This window comes from Coturnix japonica, chromosome 14 (assembly GCF_054131305.1).
Source record: "Coturnix japonica strain WE chromosome 14, WE-NBRP24, whole genome shotgun sequence".
NCBI lineage: Eukaryota > Metazoa > Chordata > Aves > Galliformes > Phasianidae > Coturnix > Coturnix japonica.
Genome location: NC_140676.1, coordinates 16719575 through 16734873, shown reverse-complemented (window position 1 = coordinate 16734873; position 15299 = coordinate 16719575). Strand labels below are relative to the sequence as shown.

General features: G+C 58.5%; 3 protein-coding genes across 7 annotated transcripts; 1 reads left to right on the top strand and 2 right to left on the bottom strand.

The window, feature by feature from the left end:
- Window positions 1-859: 859 nt before the first annotated feature.
- On the bottom strand, window positions 860-4734 carry ISLR2 (immunoglobulin superfamily containing leucine rich repeat 2). The gene is made up of 3 exons (XM_032446930.2): window positions 4627-4734; window positions 4234-4431; window positions 860-3791 (listed from the first exon to the last, which is right to left on the bottom strand). The coding sequence occupies exon 3, from the start codon at window positions 3784-3786 to the stop codon at window positions 1687-1689; it is 2100 nt and encodes a 699-aa protein (XP_032302821.1). The 5' UTR covers window positions 3787-3791; window positions 4234-4431; window positions 4627-4734; the 3' UTR covers window positions 860-1686.
- A 3289-nt stretch (window positions 4735-8023) lies between these two features.
- PML (PML nuclear body scaffold) lies at window positions 8024-11582 on the bottom strand. Of its 4 annotated transcripts, none has more exons than XM_015872603.2 (7): window positions 11484-11582; window positions 10419-10974; window positions 9762-10342; window positions 9500-9579; window positions 9294-9374; window positions 9007-9217; window positions 8024-8914 (listed from the first exon to the last, which is right to left on the bottom strand). In XM_015872603.2, exons 1-7 carry the CDS (start codon window positions 11527-11529, stop codon window positions 8850-8852), a joined length of 1620 nt encoding a protein of 539 aa, XP_015728089.1. In that variant the 5' UTR covers window positions 11530-11582; the 3' UTR covers window positions 8024-8849. The 4 variants fall into 4 exon arrangements, with proteins under 4 accessions (XP_015728089.1, XP_015728090.1, XP_015728091.1 ...); XM_015872604.2 differs by having other exon boundaries at window positions 9294-9371; XM_015872605.2 differs by having other exon boundaries at window positions 9500-9552.
- A 43-nt stretch (window positions 11583-11625) lies between these two features.
- On the top strand, window positions 11626-15179 carry STOML1 (stomatin like 1). 2 transcript variants are annotated; one of them, XM_015872601.3, is made up of 7 exons: window positions 11626-12478; window positions 12610-12716; window positions 12818-12967; window positions 13319-13522; window positions 13625-13817; window positions 14228-14410; window positions 14498-15179. In XM_015872601.3, the coding sequence occupies exons 1-7, from the start codon at window positions 11809-11811 to the stop codon at window positions 14698-14700; spliced, it is 1710 nt and encodes a 569-aa protein (XP_015728087.1). In that variant the 5' UTR covers window positions 11626-11808; the 3' UTR covers window positions 14701-15179. The 2 variants fall into 2 exon arrangements, with proteins under 2 accessions (XP_015728087.1, XP_015728086.1); XM_015872600.3 differs by having other exon boundaries at window positions 14225-14410.
- Window positions 15180-15299: the final 120 nt, after the last annotated feature.

Here is a 15299-nt window from a genome sequence, read left to right as displayed (position 1 = left end):
GTGGTGGGTGGGCTCGGGGTGCCTGGCGCCCAGTTTGAGGGCACTGGGGGCTGGGGGCTGCTCTTCCTCCCCCCCCGCCTTGTGCGTCTCCCCGGTCCCCTTCATGTGGGTGAGGTCGGCTGCAAGCGCAGCTCCAGATAAGAAAGGCAATCAAAGGCAGCCTTAAATCTTCACCATGTAATCGTGGGCTTAAATCAGCCGTGGGGCGAGAGCAGGGAGCTCTACGTTCATAAATCCAGTCCGATGGCACCGGGCACCTTCGTGGGGTGGGGGACGTCAGGAATGGGGACATTTAGGGGCTCGGGGAGGCAACGTGGTGCTGGGATGAGTCCTTGTAGGGGCATAAGTGTAGGGCCCCGTGAAAATAATGATTGCTTTATTATATAGTGTGTATATATATATATATATGGAGTGCCTATGGAGTGTATAATATATATTTGGTTTGTTGTATTTTCGTACGTGTGATACATTTAGGTTTATTCACGTTGTGTGTATGGACTGAGCACACACGAAATGTGTGTGTGACAGGTTTGTCTGTGTTAATTCGTGGCACGTATGTACAAACGGGTGCCTACAGCTTGGACGTGTGCATGTAGGGTGCGTGTATGTCTCTGTATGTTTTAGATACGTGCCTATAGATAAATATACCTTGTTCTCCTACACGCTCTGTGCACAGAAATAGGCACACGTAGGCAGCTTTGCGTCCCTCCCGGAGCTGTAGGACACAGCCCCACGCCATCTCCCACCTCCGCACCGTGCCGAGCCGAGCCGGAGCGGCACCGGAGGGTACCGGGGGGGGGCACAGGGGGCCCGGCTGCCACCTCCCCCCCACCTCCCTCCAAATAAGCACGGAGGCGGCTGCACTTTCAATCCCTTTTATTGAATCTTTCACAGACAGAAGGGCGCAGAAAGGCGCCCGCGGCTCTCTCCAGCCCCGGGGTTCCCAGGTGGGGTGGGGAAGGGGGGGGTGTTCCCTCTCCTCCCGATGGGGCTGGGGGGGGTGGGCACGGACACCGAACCCCGCCCGCCCGCCAGCAGCACGGGCTCGCCTACGGCACAGACACTTGCTACAACGCTACTCTACCCAACACACATCGACGGGCACCGGGGGGATTGGGGAGGGTCCGGGGGGGGTCGGGCCGCCCCCCGCAGCCCCGGGAGCGGGCGGGGGTCGAGGAGCTGTCCAACGCCGCCGGGTGCTGAACGATGCCGCAACCTGGGAGGGCTGAAAGCACGCTCGGCACCCGGGGATCGGTTTGGGGGGGATATCGGGTATTTGATTTTCGCCGATTGGCCTTTTTTAAAACCGATTTTTTTTTGTTCATCTTTTCTTTTTTTGTTTTTCGTTCTTTTCCTTCAAGAGGACCGAAAATAAAGGCTGAGCTGTGGGACCGGGAGGGAGGGGGACGGGGAATCGTTGCGCCGCAGCGGCAATAGGGATCAATTTGAATCTGAACGAAAACGAAATTGGGAGATCAGCGTTTCGATCGCCCCCCGAGCCCCCGGATCCGAAGCCCTTCCCCGAGGACCTGCCGCCTGGAGGAGGAAGAAGAGGAGAAAGAAAGATGCATGGGGGGGATTTTTTCCTCCTCTCCTTGTTCCTTCCCCGAAGAAGAAGCGGCAGCCTCCCCGAGGGGCTGGGGAGGCTGGGGGCAGTGGGGGGCCGGGGGGGGGTGATCTGGGGGCTCAGCGGGGACGCTGCCGGTAGTTCCCGTTGATCTCCTGGGAGATGGTGACAGCCTCGGCGCCCAGCGGCAGCTTGTCGCTGTACTCGGAGCGCACCTCAAACTCCTCACCGTTGGTTTTGGACTGCGACTCCACCATGGAGCTGGCTGCTACGCTCTCCTCCCGCTCCAGCTCCGTGGTCTCCTCGGCTTCTCTCCTCCTCCTCCGCCTGCCTCCTTCGTCATCATCTTCCTCGTCCTCGTCCTCTTCCTCCGCTTCCCCTTCCCCCACCTCGCTGGGGTTGTAATTCTTCTCGGATTCCAGGTAGGAGGTGCGGGGGTCGAAGTCAGCAGCCATGTGCTTCTCCATCTGGTCTGGGTTCTGGGCTTTCATGATCAGCTTGTAGGTTTTGCCCTGGTACTTGGAGAGGAGGTGGCACCATGTGGCACCCATCAGGGGGAGGGTGGCCAGGAGCAGCAGAAAGATGCTCACGACCACAATGATGATGAGAGAAGGAATCTCTTTTTTGGTGGTGAAGACCACTTGGACCTGGCAGTCCTCCCCCAGGTAAGTGAGGCACACCGAGTAGTTGGTGCCAGGCTTCAAGCCCTGGAACCAGTATGAGTTCACTCCTTCCTCGATCTTGGACCATTGCACCAAGGCATGGCCACGGCTGCTCTCCTGGCACAGGTAGAGCATCCTCAGGTGCACCTTGTCGGGCTGCACGTAGGTGGGCGTCAGCTGCACCCGGGCGTCGCGCTCCGACACATCCAAGGCGATCACACCCAAGTCGAAGGTGTGCTGCTTGAAGTCACCGCTCTGGTTGAAGGCATGGTTGGAAATGTATCTGCTGGTTGGCATGGAGCCACACTTCTTCTCAAAGGGAGGAAGCTGGAAGGGGACTTTCCCATCTCCAGTGGGCTCCATCCCAGCTGCTGAGGGTGGTTGGCTCTGCCGGGTGGGGCTGAGGGGTTTGTTCCTCTCATCGGGTGTGAGCACGCTGTTCTTCGCTCCCTTGGCTCCGGGCTTCTTGTCACCTGGTTGTGCTTTGCCCCCCGTTGGGTCCCTGCCAGGCTGCAGCGGGTACTTCTGGGATCCTGCCACAGCCACATTGACTGAGGTCTGGTTGCTCCCCATTTCGTTGGTGGCCAGGCAAGTGTAGGTGCCCTCCTCCCGCTTGCTCAGGTGAGGAATCACCAACGTGCCATTTTTGAAGACCAAGAAGCGCTCAGGGTCCTGCTTAGGAGGGTCCTTCCCTGCACTCTCACTCGGGCTGCCGCTGAGCTCCAGGGTCTGGCTGGAGGTGCGGATCTTCCAGCTGACTTCAGGTGGTGGAGTGCCCGTCACGGCACAGTGCAGCGTCAAGGTGAAGCCATCAAAGAGCTCCGTGGTGTCCAGGTTGGGGTAGTACGTGAGCTGCACAGAGGGTGATGTACACTGTGTGTCTGGGATCTTCCCCACCGGCACCCCACGGAGCTGCTCTGGGAGGCTGCAGGTGATGGACTCCTTCTCCGGGATGGAGATAAGCGTGCTGTCCATCCACTTCTTGAGCCATTGGAGCTTGCAGGAGCACTCGAAGGGGTTGTTGTAGATTTGCAGATGGGACAGGGAGCTGAGCGAGTCGAAGATGCCTTCGGCGAGCGTGGTGAATTTATTGTTGTTGATGCGCAGAGACCGCAGGTCCTTCAGGGTGTGGAAAGCCCCTTGGGGCACCACGGCCATGTGGTTGTTGTTCATCTTGAGCAGTTGGAGGGCGCTGAGGTTGTAGAGATCCTGCCATGGGAAGTCCACGATCTGGTTGTGGCTGATGTCAAGGTTCTTCAGCTGCACCAGGATGGCGAAGGCTCCGGGCTCGATGGCGCGGATCTCATTGTGCGCCAACCAGAGGGATGTCACCTGGGTCACCTCCACGAAGGAGCGCCGCTGCAGCGCCGTGATCTTGTTGGCCGACAGGCTGAGGGTGGTCACGTTGGAGGGCAGCCCAGTGGGCACCACCTGGAGATCCTTGTAGGCGCAGTCGGCGAACTGGTGGGCGTACTTATCCACGCAAGCGCAGGGCTCGGGGCACGCCCGGGCTGAGCCCAGCAGGGCTGCCAGCCACAGCCACAGCGCCGGGGCCATGTCCCCTGCCAAGGGACACAGGGGCTGGGTGGGTGCCCGCCCCGTTCCCTGCCGCCCGGAGAGAGACGGCGGGGACGCGCCCCATTGTCTGTGCCCGGCCCCCCGCAGCATCCCCGCCCGCCCCCTCGCTCCTTCTCCTCCCGGTTTTCTTTCTTATTGCTTTTCCTCCCCCAGTTCTCGTTTTCTTTCCTCTTTTTATTTATTTCTTTTTCCCATTTCTGCTTTTTATGTTATTTCTCTCTTTTTATTTCTTCTCTTCCTTCTTCCACCCTTCCTTCTCTCTTCTTCACTTTTCTCCCTTCCTTCTCCCTTTACTTTTTTCCTTCGCTATTTCCCCTTTCCCCTGTTTTTTCCAATCCCCCCCCCCCCGTTTCTCCAAATTTCCCCCCCATTTCTCCCCGTTCCCCCCTCATCCCTACCGCACCGGGAGCTGACCCCGCACCTTACCCGCCTCTAAGTGCCGCTGAGCAACACGCAGCTCTTCTCCCCTCCGCTGCCGCTCCTCCGCATCCTCCTCCCCAGCCCCGTTCCCCGCAGCCCGGAGGCGCCCAGAGGCGGCGGTGAGGGTCTCGGCGTGCCGGGGGCACCCCGCACCTCACCGGGCTCGGAGATGCTCACCGGAGCGGGGCCGGGCGGGCACTGGGGCTGCGGAGCCGAGAGAAGAGGGAGGAATTAGCATTTCTGCCAGCCTCCCCCTCCGCACGGCCGCCCCCTTCCCATCCCACCACCCACCCACCGCCGCCTCGCCAAGCCCCGCAGCCGCTAGCAGACCCCGAAAATGAAGCTAAGAAACGCCAAGAAGCCCCCTCCCCACAGAGCAGGGATAAAACCCGCACGCACGCGGCAGCAGCTGGGATGCGGTCTCTCTACCCCCCACCCCCCTTTCCTCCCGCTCCTGTCGGGGCAGAGTACTGAGCCAGGACGCCCTCGTCCTTTGGGAGCTGCTTGTGCTCGGGCTCCGGTGCTGGGGGAGCGGGGAGGATGTGTCCACACTGGCCGCCCTCCCGGGGGGTGGTTCCCTTCTGCATAGAGCTGGTTGAGTGTGGGGAGCCTTAAACTTGAAAGCGGGCAGTTTCCCCCCGACGTGGGGTCTCTTCTCCCAGCCCTGCCCTTCCATGAGAAACATGATGAATAATTGATTTTGTTAGTGGAATCGATTCCTGCCTTTCTTCATCCCTCCCTGTATTCCTCCATCCCACCCTGTGTCCCTCCCTTTATCCTTCCATCTCTCCCTGTATCCCCCCCTGCACCCACTCCTCTGCCACAGGTCCCCTGATCCATATGGCTCATTCTGCTCTTCCCAATGCCCCACAATTCCAGAGGTCTGGGCTTTCCCTCTGTGGGGTTCTCACAAGCAAAGGAACATCCTCACCCCCTCTCCCTCCATGCTGGGAGCCCAGCTCCACATCCCCCTGCCCTGATGTCATGGGGATGGGTGTGCCCCCTACTGGGGGGGGGGAAGGGGGGCAGAGAGGGATTGAACCTCACCCTTGTAGGGTCTCGAAGCCCCACACACAGTCCATCCCATCATGGCACAGCTTCAAACCAGCCCTGCCAACATCCCCACACTGCTCTGGTGGAAGAGCCACAACACATACCATGATGCTCCCACCTCAGGATGGACTCCTTTTATTTCCCAGCACCAACGAGGCCCTCACAATGTGCTTTCAGAAGCAACAATGCAGCTTGTACAGAAAGGACAGTGCAGAAAGGACAGTGTTCCCGGGGAGCAGATGGCTTCGGTGTGGCAGCAGCCAACCCTGCATGTGGGGACAGCAGTGGAGCCAAACAGCTGGTCAGGGAAGGGCTGAGCTAAACGTGCAGCAGAGAGCACATCTCCATCCAGCATCTCGGGCTGTGGTGGGGCCGAGACGTGACTCACTGCTTTCCCATCTTGCTGGCTGGTAGCCCAAGCATGCCCTCACCCTCAGCGTGACACTCAGCAAGCTGCAGCTCAGGGAATTACGGCATCGCAGGCTTGGAGTTGAGTTTTATAGTCATTTTCCCCCCCTCTCCCCCCCCATTCTGCTCACTCTGAACGCCCACAGACTATCAGCTGGGATCTGGGCTGCAGAGGTTAAGACACAGGGATGCAAGGTTAGCAAGATGATCTCAGGTGCATTAAAGTAGGTTAAAATGCTTACAGGGATGTGGCCAGCACCAAAGGGATGTTTGCTTTCTGGTTCAGCGGCCGCCTGCTGCACTTTGCTAAGCTCTTCCCTAGATGCCTTCATTCATCATGCACGAGGAAGAAACCCAAGTGTCCCAGATCTGGCTCCCAGACACGTTTAGGGAGCACTAGAGGCTGCAAACTATGCTCAAAATGGGTCACAGGATGAACTGAGCGTGGCAGGATGATGCAATTGTGCCTCTGTTTCCCATGGGGGAGAGTGCCTGGAATACAAGCAGGGCTTGGAGTTGTCCTGCAAGAGAGGATGGAGGAGGATGGAGATGTGGATGGATGGATGGGTGGGTGGATGGATGGATGGATGGATGGATGGATGGATGGATGGATGGATGGATGGATAGATGGATGGATAGATGGATGGATGGATGGAGGGATGGATGGATAATGGGTGGGTGAATGGGTGGCTGGGTGGACAGAAGGATAGATGGATGGGTGGGTGCTTGAGTGCATGGATGAGTACAGAGATGGATGGAAGGATGGACAGATACTAAGATGGGTGGATGAATAGATGCATGGATGAGTACATGGATAGACAGATGGGTACACGGATGGATGGATGGATGGATGGATGGATGGATGGATGGATGGATGGATGGATGGATGGATGGATTAATGGATGGCTTTAGAGCTTTCAGCCTGCTCACACCACCTCAGCCCGAGACACCCTGACTTTGTATGCCCCTGGACATATTACAAGCTGTGCCAAGGGCCAGATCTTCAGCTGGTGTTGTCCATTTCAATGGTTCCCATGGTGTAGATGAGGGCAGACTCCCAACTGGAGGAACCACTGGTTCAATGAGGGCTTGCTGATTTACAACCTGTAACATCCACCTGCTGCCTGGAAGCATCAAGGGGAGTAATCCTCCTCCCCATGCATTGGTTACTTAAGGAGAAGAGCAAACCTCCAGCATGAGCTCTCCTGGGTTCTTTAGCTTTTAGACACATTTTATGTCCTTTCAAGTCAGGTGAGGACATCAATTCTCTGTGCTGGGAGCATGGCTGGAGGTGATGTTGTTTCTGCCTTGGATTTACATCACCTTTCTCCATATATTTAACAGAATCCTGACTATCCTACCCTTGCTCCGGGTGGCCCCTGGGATCTAAACCTGTTTTGCTGCGAAGAGATAAACATTTAATAAAACCACATAACCCAGTTAACCTTTCTCAAGCTCGTTGGAGCAAAGACTCCCCTGCCTTGGACCTCCCCCCACCCTGGCCATCCAAGCTGAGTGATCTTGCAGGCTATAATCAAATGCAGACGAACTGGCCCTTTGGCTCTAATTAGTTTTGCATGAGTGTTGGGGGGAAGAAATCCATTTTCATAAACAGAAAGGATTTATGCTGCTCCTTCTTGCCTTGCTTTTTTAAACCAAGTCCCAGAGCACTTTGCTGAGGGCTAGCAGGGAGTCGTTTTATGAATGGTTTAGATTGAGCAATGCATTATTAATAACAGCCAATCAGGCAAGCAGCGTATTATATATCATTTCAGGAGATTCGCTTAATTCAGGCAAGTTATTTATTGCTTGCACGAAAGAAAATTCCTTTCTTCTTCATACCTCAGCCTGAAGGTCGGGTGGGAGCACTCAGGAGTGGGAGCTGATGGCAACTCAGGGGTCCCCCCATACCGGGGTACCCCAGGCCCTGCAGTGCTTAATGCCAGCAGAGCCCTGCGCCTGCTGGGTGACTTTTACAGCAGCTCGGGGCTAAAAATGGCAAATCTGGCTCCCGCGGCCCATTGCCCCCGCTATTGTTTTACAAGGCTTTGATGAGGCCGAGTGACAGCAAACAGATGGGCCCGGCTCTCCACCGGCTGTGCCCCTTGTTGCAGGGTAAGGCTGAGCACAACCCTGTACGAGACACTGGAGAATCCCCGGGGTGAGAGAGACGAGGATTCCCCCGCTGCAAAGGGGAGGTTACATGGGGCTCCCGGCTCACCAGGGTGCACGAGTGGGTGCCACGAAGCTCGTATGTGCTGAGCGGCTGCGCGAAGGGGACATCTGGTGGCGGCTGTCGCGCACTGCGGGGAAACCAAAGGCAAACGAAGGGAGATTTGACTTGGAAACGCCTTTATTGAATACAAAGAAACTTCTGCGGGAGGAGTTGATACTAAAAACGCTGCCGGGTGCTCAGCCAGCCAGCGGGGATGCTGCTGGTGGGGCCACCCCAGCAGTGATCCCATCTCACAACCCTCTGCCTGGCTGCTGGGCTGCAGCACTGGAATGTGCAGATAAGAATTTCATAAGAAAACTGGGTGTTTTTTTTTTCCCCCAGCTGGAAATAATCTTGCCAGGGAGCTCTGGGACAACCGCTATCAGAATGGGGAGCAGAGGAGCTCGAGTATCAGTGTCCTGTGGAAGAAAGTGTGCCCCGGTGGCGCAGTGGTAGCAATGTCGCCTTGCAACACTGGGGCCCGGAGCTCGAATCCCCCTGTGGCACAAGTGGTAGAAGTGCCGCTCTGTGCACAGAGGCTCGAATTCCGGGGGTTGGACTCGATGATCTCTAAGGTCCCTTCCAACCCGCACGAGACTATGAGACTATGAAAGCGCTACCAGCAATGGTGTGAGCAGCCCTCCCTGCAGCAGAGTGAGGTTTGTGTTATCAGAGCACAGCCTGGAGCTTATAAAGGAAGAAAAGTCTTTAAAAGGGAGTAGCCTCCATATCCACCTCCATATTGCAGAGGCAGTCCTGATGAAGAACTGCTGGAAGGTGATACCTGGGACAGTTTCAGGCTCCTACATTCTGAGCTGTCCCCTATGCCCAGGTGGAACAGCCCCTATGTCCCCTTTGACCCTGGGGATGCTGCCACGTGGGCCCTCCAGGCAAATCTAGGTGGGGGTTTGCTGCCTTTCGGAGAAGAGGGAGATGGGGTTGCTGTTCAGCAAGCAGTGAAGTCCATGTCCTCCTCACTGTCCTCCGAGCTGATGATGATGCTGCCATCCTCTGCAAAGGGAAGAGAAAGTGGATGAAGCTCCAGAGAGCAAAGCCTGGGCTCCTGATTGCTCTCGTTATGGGGGGATCCCTTAACAACCCACCTGCATCCCGAGTGCGGCTCCTGCTGGCTTTGGAGGGGGGCACGCAGCCGTTGTGGCTCTGTGTGGAGGTGCTGGGCCCCCCTCTGCCATCCCACTGTTTTGAGCTGGGCTCACCATCATCCTGCTCCAGCTTCAGCAGCTTGGGTGAGATCTGGCAACTCCTCTCCATGTGAGACAGGCACCGCTTGGACTGCGCGGTTGCTTTGGACACCTGCACAGGGGACATCAGGCAATGGGGTGGCACCTCCAGGTCCCAAAAGCATCCACCCCAGTGGGACACTCCTTACTGAGCTCATCCTCATCTCGGTGAGGTTGATGGTGAAGGTGGGCACAATATCCTGGCTGCTGTGTGGCTGGGGCTCCTCCTGCTGCACAGAGAGCGCAGAGCAACGGTTATGGGGAAGCTGGGAGTTGCCCATTGGGATGGGGAAGGCTTGTAGATAGAGGAAATGAGGAGACAACCCTGAATTGGGACAGGGCACAGGCATCTCACCAGGTTGTTCTCCAGGGCCACTTCCACCACGGGGACCGGCTGGGAAGTGCCACCTGCAAGAGAGAGGGCAGGGCTGCAGCCTGCAGCATGGAAGGGAGACCAGAATGAACCATTTTGGGATGGCCAAGAGGCTTTGGAGCCTTTGGGCACACAGTTTAAGCAGCACAGCCATCCCATCACAAGCAGAGTGATATGGAGAGAGACTAGGGAGGCAGGGAGATGAGCACTGGGTGCTTGCTGGCCGCAGGTGCCCACATCTCACCTTGCAGCCCCTCGATGCACTCAGTCAGCACCCGCAGCCTGGCATGGCACTCAGCAAAGTCCTCATGCAGCACCAGCTCCCCATCCACCGCCGGGCACTGCCGCTGCAGCTCCTCCAGCGCATCCTTGACGAAGGGCTGCATGTCCATCACCTCCTGCTCCGTGGCATAGAGGCCCATCTTCTCCACCAACCTCTTGCCTGCCTCCATCCTCCGCAGCACGGCATCCACGCTCCGCAGCTCCCCCTCCAGCTCCTTCCTGCCCCTCTCCTGCCTCTGTTCCACCAGCGCCAGCAGCTCCTGCTCCTGGTGCCGGATCAGCCTCACCAGCCGCTCCACGCGCTGCTTCACCAGCTCCCGCACCGTGCTCCCCGCCTCTTCCAGCCGCTCCATCTCCTTCTGCAGCGCCGCCTGCGATGCCTCGAAGCCGCCCCTCCGTTGCTCCAGCTCCTGCCCCAGCGCTGCCAGCTCGTCCTGCCGCCGCTGGATCTCGGTGCGGATGTCGCAGTAGAAAGGTGAGTGCTGGGTGTCCAGCAGAGCGCAGGAGCAGCACAGCGGCTTCTCACACTTCCTACAGAAGATGCTGGAGGGGAAGAGGAGCGCACGGTTGGCACCTCGTATCCACCTGCAGGGGCACAATGAGGGGCTGCGTTGCTCACCTGGTGACGTGGCCCTGCTCCGTGTGCCCAGGGCTGGAGCAGAAGAGGCTGCATGACTTCTTGGTGCCCTCCAGGAAGCGATGAGCCGACTCAGCCCTCAGCTCCTCCACCTTCCTGGCTTCGTGGCTCCTCTTCTTAAAGAACCACTGGTGGTCCTCAAAGCAACCCGTGCACAGGAACTCCTCACACTCCGAGCACCACATGGCTGCTGCCTCCCTCCTGCACCGGCTGCAGCTCAGCCCCCCACTGCTGATCCTCCTGTAGACACGCAGACGAGCCTGCAGGCTGCTGAACAGCATGTTGTCCACGTCGGGGATGCCATCGGGCTGCGGGATGGGAGCCTGGCACACGGGGCATTGCCCCATGGGTTTGTTCTCTGTCAGGCAGTCCAGGCACAGCGTGTGCAGGCAGGTGAGCAGCTTCAGGTTGGTTGATTCCTGCCGGCATCCCTCACACAGCACGAACTGGAAGTCGTCCTCCCCCAGTGACTCAGAGGAAGCAGGGCACTGGGAGGGTCCTGGTGCGGCCCCCGGCTCCTTAGGGGCAGCAGAGCCATCTGGGTAGGAAGAGGAAGCAGGAGAAGTAGGGAGAAATGGGCTCTGTGTATTTGGATTCAGAGTTACACGTGGAGAATCCAAGAGTGCCAATTGATTTTTTCCTTTCACTTTTGCTCCTTCCGGGTCTTGCCGTGGGGGAAGCAAGAATGGACAAATCATGTCCCCCCCCCACCCCCCCCCGTGTGGTTCCAGCCTCTGGGGTGCTCCCACCAGCCCTGTCCCCAAAGCCCCCCCCCATAACCCTCCCCAGCCCATCAGCAAGCCCCACACAAAGCAGGGTGCCTCCCCTTGCCACTTCCCTCCATATTTTCTATATCCCCCCCCCCAAAGAACAGCTTTACACCCCAGTTGTGTCCCCATTGCTCCCAACCCACGCGTGCAACCCACCCACAGAGCCTATTGGGGGGCTCCCATTCTACCTATCTCCCAGCCCCCCAGACCGCCTTCCCCTGTAGTAATAAGTGGGGAGCAGGCACATAGCGGCCGGGGGGGTGGGGACCCCATTTACCTTCTTGGGGCCCGGGGGTCCGGGAGGCTTCGGGGCTGCCGGGCATCTCGGAGCGCTGGGCCGGAGGCTCCACTTTCGTTTCTGCAGTTCGGCGTGGGGAGGAGGAGGAGCTGGGGGAGGGAGGAAGGCGGGGATGATGGGAGGGGGCGGGACGGGACGAGGCCGGGACGGGGAATGGTCCCGCGGGGGTCCCGTGTCCCACTCGTCCCTTTCCTGCCGTCCCCCTGCACTGAGAGGGAGGATCTCGCTTGGGGGATGCTACTAAGGGGGGCTGCAGACACCCATAGGGTGATGCTACGGGGGCAATGCCGGTACCCACAGCGTGATGCTATGGGGTGGATGTAGGCACCCACAGGGTACCATCCCCTTTTGTCGAGATGGAGGAGCGGTTGTTTTGTCGGCACGAGAAGGCCGCGTGGAGAGGGATCTGCAGGAAGAAATCTCTATTTCCCTATTTCCTATGGGGCAGAGGGGACCCCGCAAGGCTGTGGGACCCTCCGGACCCCCCCACCCCGAGATACAGATGAGGCAGAGGACGCGATGCTCCCCGAGGCCTCCGGAGCGCATCCCGAGCATTGCAACCGCCGGAAAAACTCACCCCGCCGTGAGCCCTGCGTCCCTCTGCCGTCACAGCCACATGAGGGGCGGACCAGGAAGATCCGGCAGCTCCCTCCTTCCCCTCCGCAGCATCCTCATCCTGATCCTCATCCTCATCCTCATCCTCATCGAGGAACCGCCGGGAGGATGGAACCCGCCGGCTGAGGCTCCAGCAGCATCGCTTTATTGCAGCACGGGCGGCAGGACCGTTGTCTTTTATTCTCTCGGCTTTGCACATCGCAGCGGGGGGATGTTCAGCAGGTCGGGATACCAGGCACTTCCCTTGGGGGATTTTGACCGCTTCCAGCAGTCCAGCATCGGGCTGTACGGTGCACAGAAGGGCTTCTTCTCCTTCGGAGCCAAGGCAGAACCACTGGGACCGGCCAGGAATGCTGCAGGTGAGTCCCGAATGCAAAGGGGAGATGCTGCTGTCCTTTCCTCTGGGGCTTTCAGCAGGGTGTTGTGCTGGCATCTCACTCAGCCTGGATGGGGTTTGCTGGTGGGTGCACATTCCCTGCCCCCCTTGCAGACTCCTCCCAGGGCTGGCTATCCTGGATCTGCCATGGGATCATCACCTCCTTGGTCTTCTTACTGATGCTCCTCACCTTCCCCATCTCGGGCTGGTTTGCCTTGAAGGTAAGGGAGGAGAGTAGGCGAAGAGCAAGGTGACAGCCTGCTGCCACCCAGGCAGTTCCTGGTGCTTTACTCCTATCCCCGTCTCTGTGTCCAACCCCCAGATAGTTCCTACCTATGAGCGAATGATCATCTTTCGCCTGGGCCGCCTCCGTGAACCACAGGGCCCCGGTGTGGTGCTGCTGCTGCCCTTCATTGACCACTGGCAGCGTGTGGATATGAGAACACGGGCCTTCAATGTGCCCCCCTGCAAGGTGAGCCACCATTGAGGCACCCTAAATACCCAGAGCAGCATTCTGCCTATCCTCATGGTGAGGCAAGGAGCATCACGGGGCTGGCATCCATGAGGCCTGGGGCTGAGAGGCACCTGCTGACCTCCCACACCTTGATCAATGGATGTTCCCAAATGGAGACATCTCCAAAACATCAGTCTGTATCCAAATGTCTCTCAGTAATGGCTGGATGTTGTCATTCCGAGTAGCTCAAATGTCATCATTGGGGTTGGCTTTGCTTCTATTGAAGAGTCAGAAGAGGGAACCATCCCTTGGCTCCCACAAGGCTTAGGTGTGGGGTGCAGTGGGGCAGAGCCTGACTCCCTCTCCCAGCTGGTCTCCAGGGATGGTGCAGTGCTTTCCATGGGTGCCGACGTGCAGTTCCGTGTGTGGGACCCCGCTCTGTCCGTGCTGGTGGTGAAGGACCTCGTGGCAGCCACTCGCATGACAGCACAGAGCGCCATGGCCAAGGCCCTGGGTAAGAAGAGCCTGAGGGAGATCCAGGGGGAGAAGCTACGCATCGGGGAGCAGCTGCTGGTGAGAATGGCCCTTCTTATTTCTAAACTGAGCTGAGCTGTGGGACACGTGGTCTCCGTGTTCTTCTGGCCTCCCACCACCTCTCTACCCTTCTTCCCTCAGCTGGACATCAACGACATGACCAAGTCCTGGGGACTGGAGGTGGACCGTGTGGAGCTGACGATGGAGGCGGTGCTGCAGCCCCCCCGGGATGCCCTATTGGGACCTATGGGTGCCATAGCCCCACTGCTGGAAGGCTCTACCCCACAGCTGGCTCCCCACCTCCTCGGCAGCACACCCAGCACACCAGAGGCAGGTAGGAGCCCATAACCTTTGAGCTCAGAGGCTGTATGAAAGAGGAGCCAAAGTCCTGCAGACACCATGGCCCTGCGAGCACAGCACAGATAGGCTGGGGGCAGCTCAGGTTCTATGTTGAGAGGCTTTCAGGAGTGGGTGGGGAAGTGACAGTGAGATTTTTGCCCAGGTGCTTTGAGTCATGGGGATGGGAGGAAGATCCATGTGTCAGCTCAGGCCCCTGCTTATTCCTAAGAAGGAAAACATGTGTTGCAGTGTGACTCTGCTAAATGTGTCATCCCTTCAGCACTTTTGGCTCAGGAAGACTGGGACAAGAAAGGGAACGAAAGCTAAGGGGGTCTGGTGGAGGCTGGTGGGGGTCCCTGTGAACCAGCAGAGCTCATCCCCTGTTCCTCCCCTTCATCCCAGCAGACAGCGTGGGGACAGTGAGCGAGGTGGACCCCCCCAGGAGGAGGCCCAGTGTGGCCGAGCTGCTCTCAACTGTGGAGCCCATCCTCTCAGAGGCTCTGGTGAACCAGGTGGGAGCATCCTACCAGGTGGACATCATCCAGCCCGGTGGCACCCGCAGCACCTTCTTCATAGACCTCTCTTCAGGTGGGGTCTCAGGGTGGGGTGGGTGCCCTGTGGGATCTCCTCGTGGTCGGTGTCCCAGCTTATGGCTGTTCCATCTGTGTCCCACAGGTAGCGGGAGGGCTGGCTGTGGTGTGCCCCAGGGCAGCCCTGATGTGGTGCTGGAGGTGGCAGAGGAGGACCTGCAGGAGCTGATGCTGGGCCAGCTGCGGCCCCTGGCTGCCTACATGAGCGGGCGGCTGCGGGTGCAGGGTGACTTGCAGCTGGCTCTCCGCCTGGAGGAGCTCTTCAAGGCTGTGAAGCTGCACAGATAGAGCAGATGTGTCCCTATGTGTGTGTGTCTGTAGGTGGGGGACAGCAGAAGGACATGGTGAGGATGCTGCCTGCCCTCCCCATGGGGTGACAGGAGGCAAGTAAAGGCCTGAGTGGGGAAACTGAGGCAACGGAAGCATCGCTCCTTGGCTGAGCCCCTCCACCTGCCCTCGTGCTTGTCTTTTCTCACCCCTTGCCTACAATGCAACCAGTGGGCACCCCCTGCTTTGGGCCGTGTGGTCCTCTCAGCTGCTGCCCTTTGGGGAGGGAGCAGAGGTGGCATCCAGGGAAGGAGCAGCCAGGATTCAGCCTTCCCAACACAAGAAGTGACGGTGTTGATTTGTGTTTCTGCATTGTGTGATGTGAGCTCTGTCTGCTGGGTGTGTGTGGGGGCTGCTGCGTCCAGCCGTGTATCCGTAGCTCTTTATTTTGTAAGCTTCCTTTCTATCCAAATAAACGTGCTCTAAAGGGAGCAACAGGATGATGGCTTCTGTGGGTGCTCCCCTGTGCCCCGCTGTGCTGAGCCGTGCCTCAGTTTCCCCATTCCTACCCATAGTCCTTATGGGGATGCTCAGAACCCATCCCTGCTTTGGGTAACCCC

Coding starts and splice junctions, on each gene's coding strand:
- ISLR2 (XM_032446930.2), bottom strand. CDS start 3,786: ATGGCCCCGGCGCTGTGGCTGTGGCTGGCAGCCCTGCTGGGCTCAGCC.
- PML (XM_015872603.2), bottom strand. CDS start 11,529: ATGCCCGGCAGCCCCGAAGCCTCCCGGACCCCCGGGCCCCAAGAAG. Junction 10,975..11,483: donor GACCCCCGGGCCCCAAGAAG/GTAAATGGGGTC, acceptor CTTCCTACCCAG/ATGGCTCTGCTGCCCCTAAG. Junction 8,915..9,006: donor GAGCCGCACTCGGGATGCAG/GTGGGTTGTTAA, acceptor TTCCCTTTGCAG/AGGATGGCAGCATCATCATC.
- STOML1 (XM_015872600.3), top strand. CDS start 11,809: ATGCTATGGGGTGGATGTAGGCACCCACAGGGTACCATCCCCTTTTGT. Junction 12,968..13,318: donor TCAATGTGCCCCCCTGCAAG/GTGAGCCACCAT, acceptor TCCCTCTCCCAG/CTGGTCTCCAGGGATGGTGC. Junction 13,523..13,624: donor GCATCGGGGAGCAGCTGCTG/GTGAGAATGGCC, acceptor TTCTTCCCTCAG/CTGGACATCAACGACATGAC.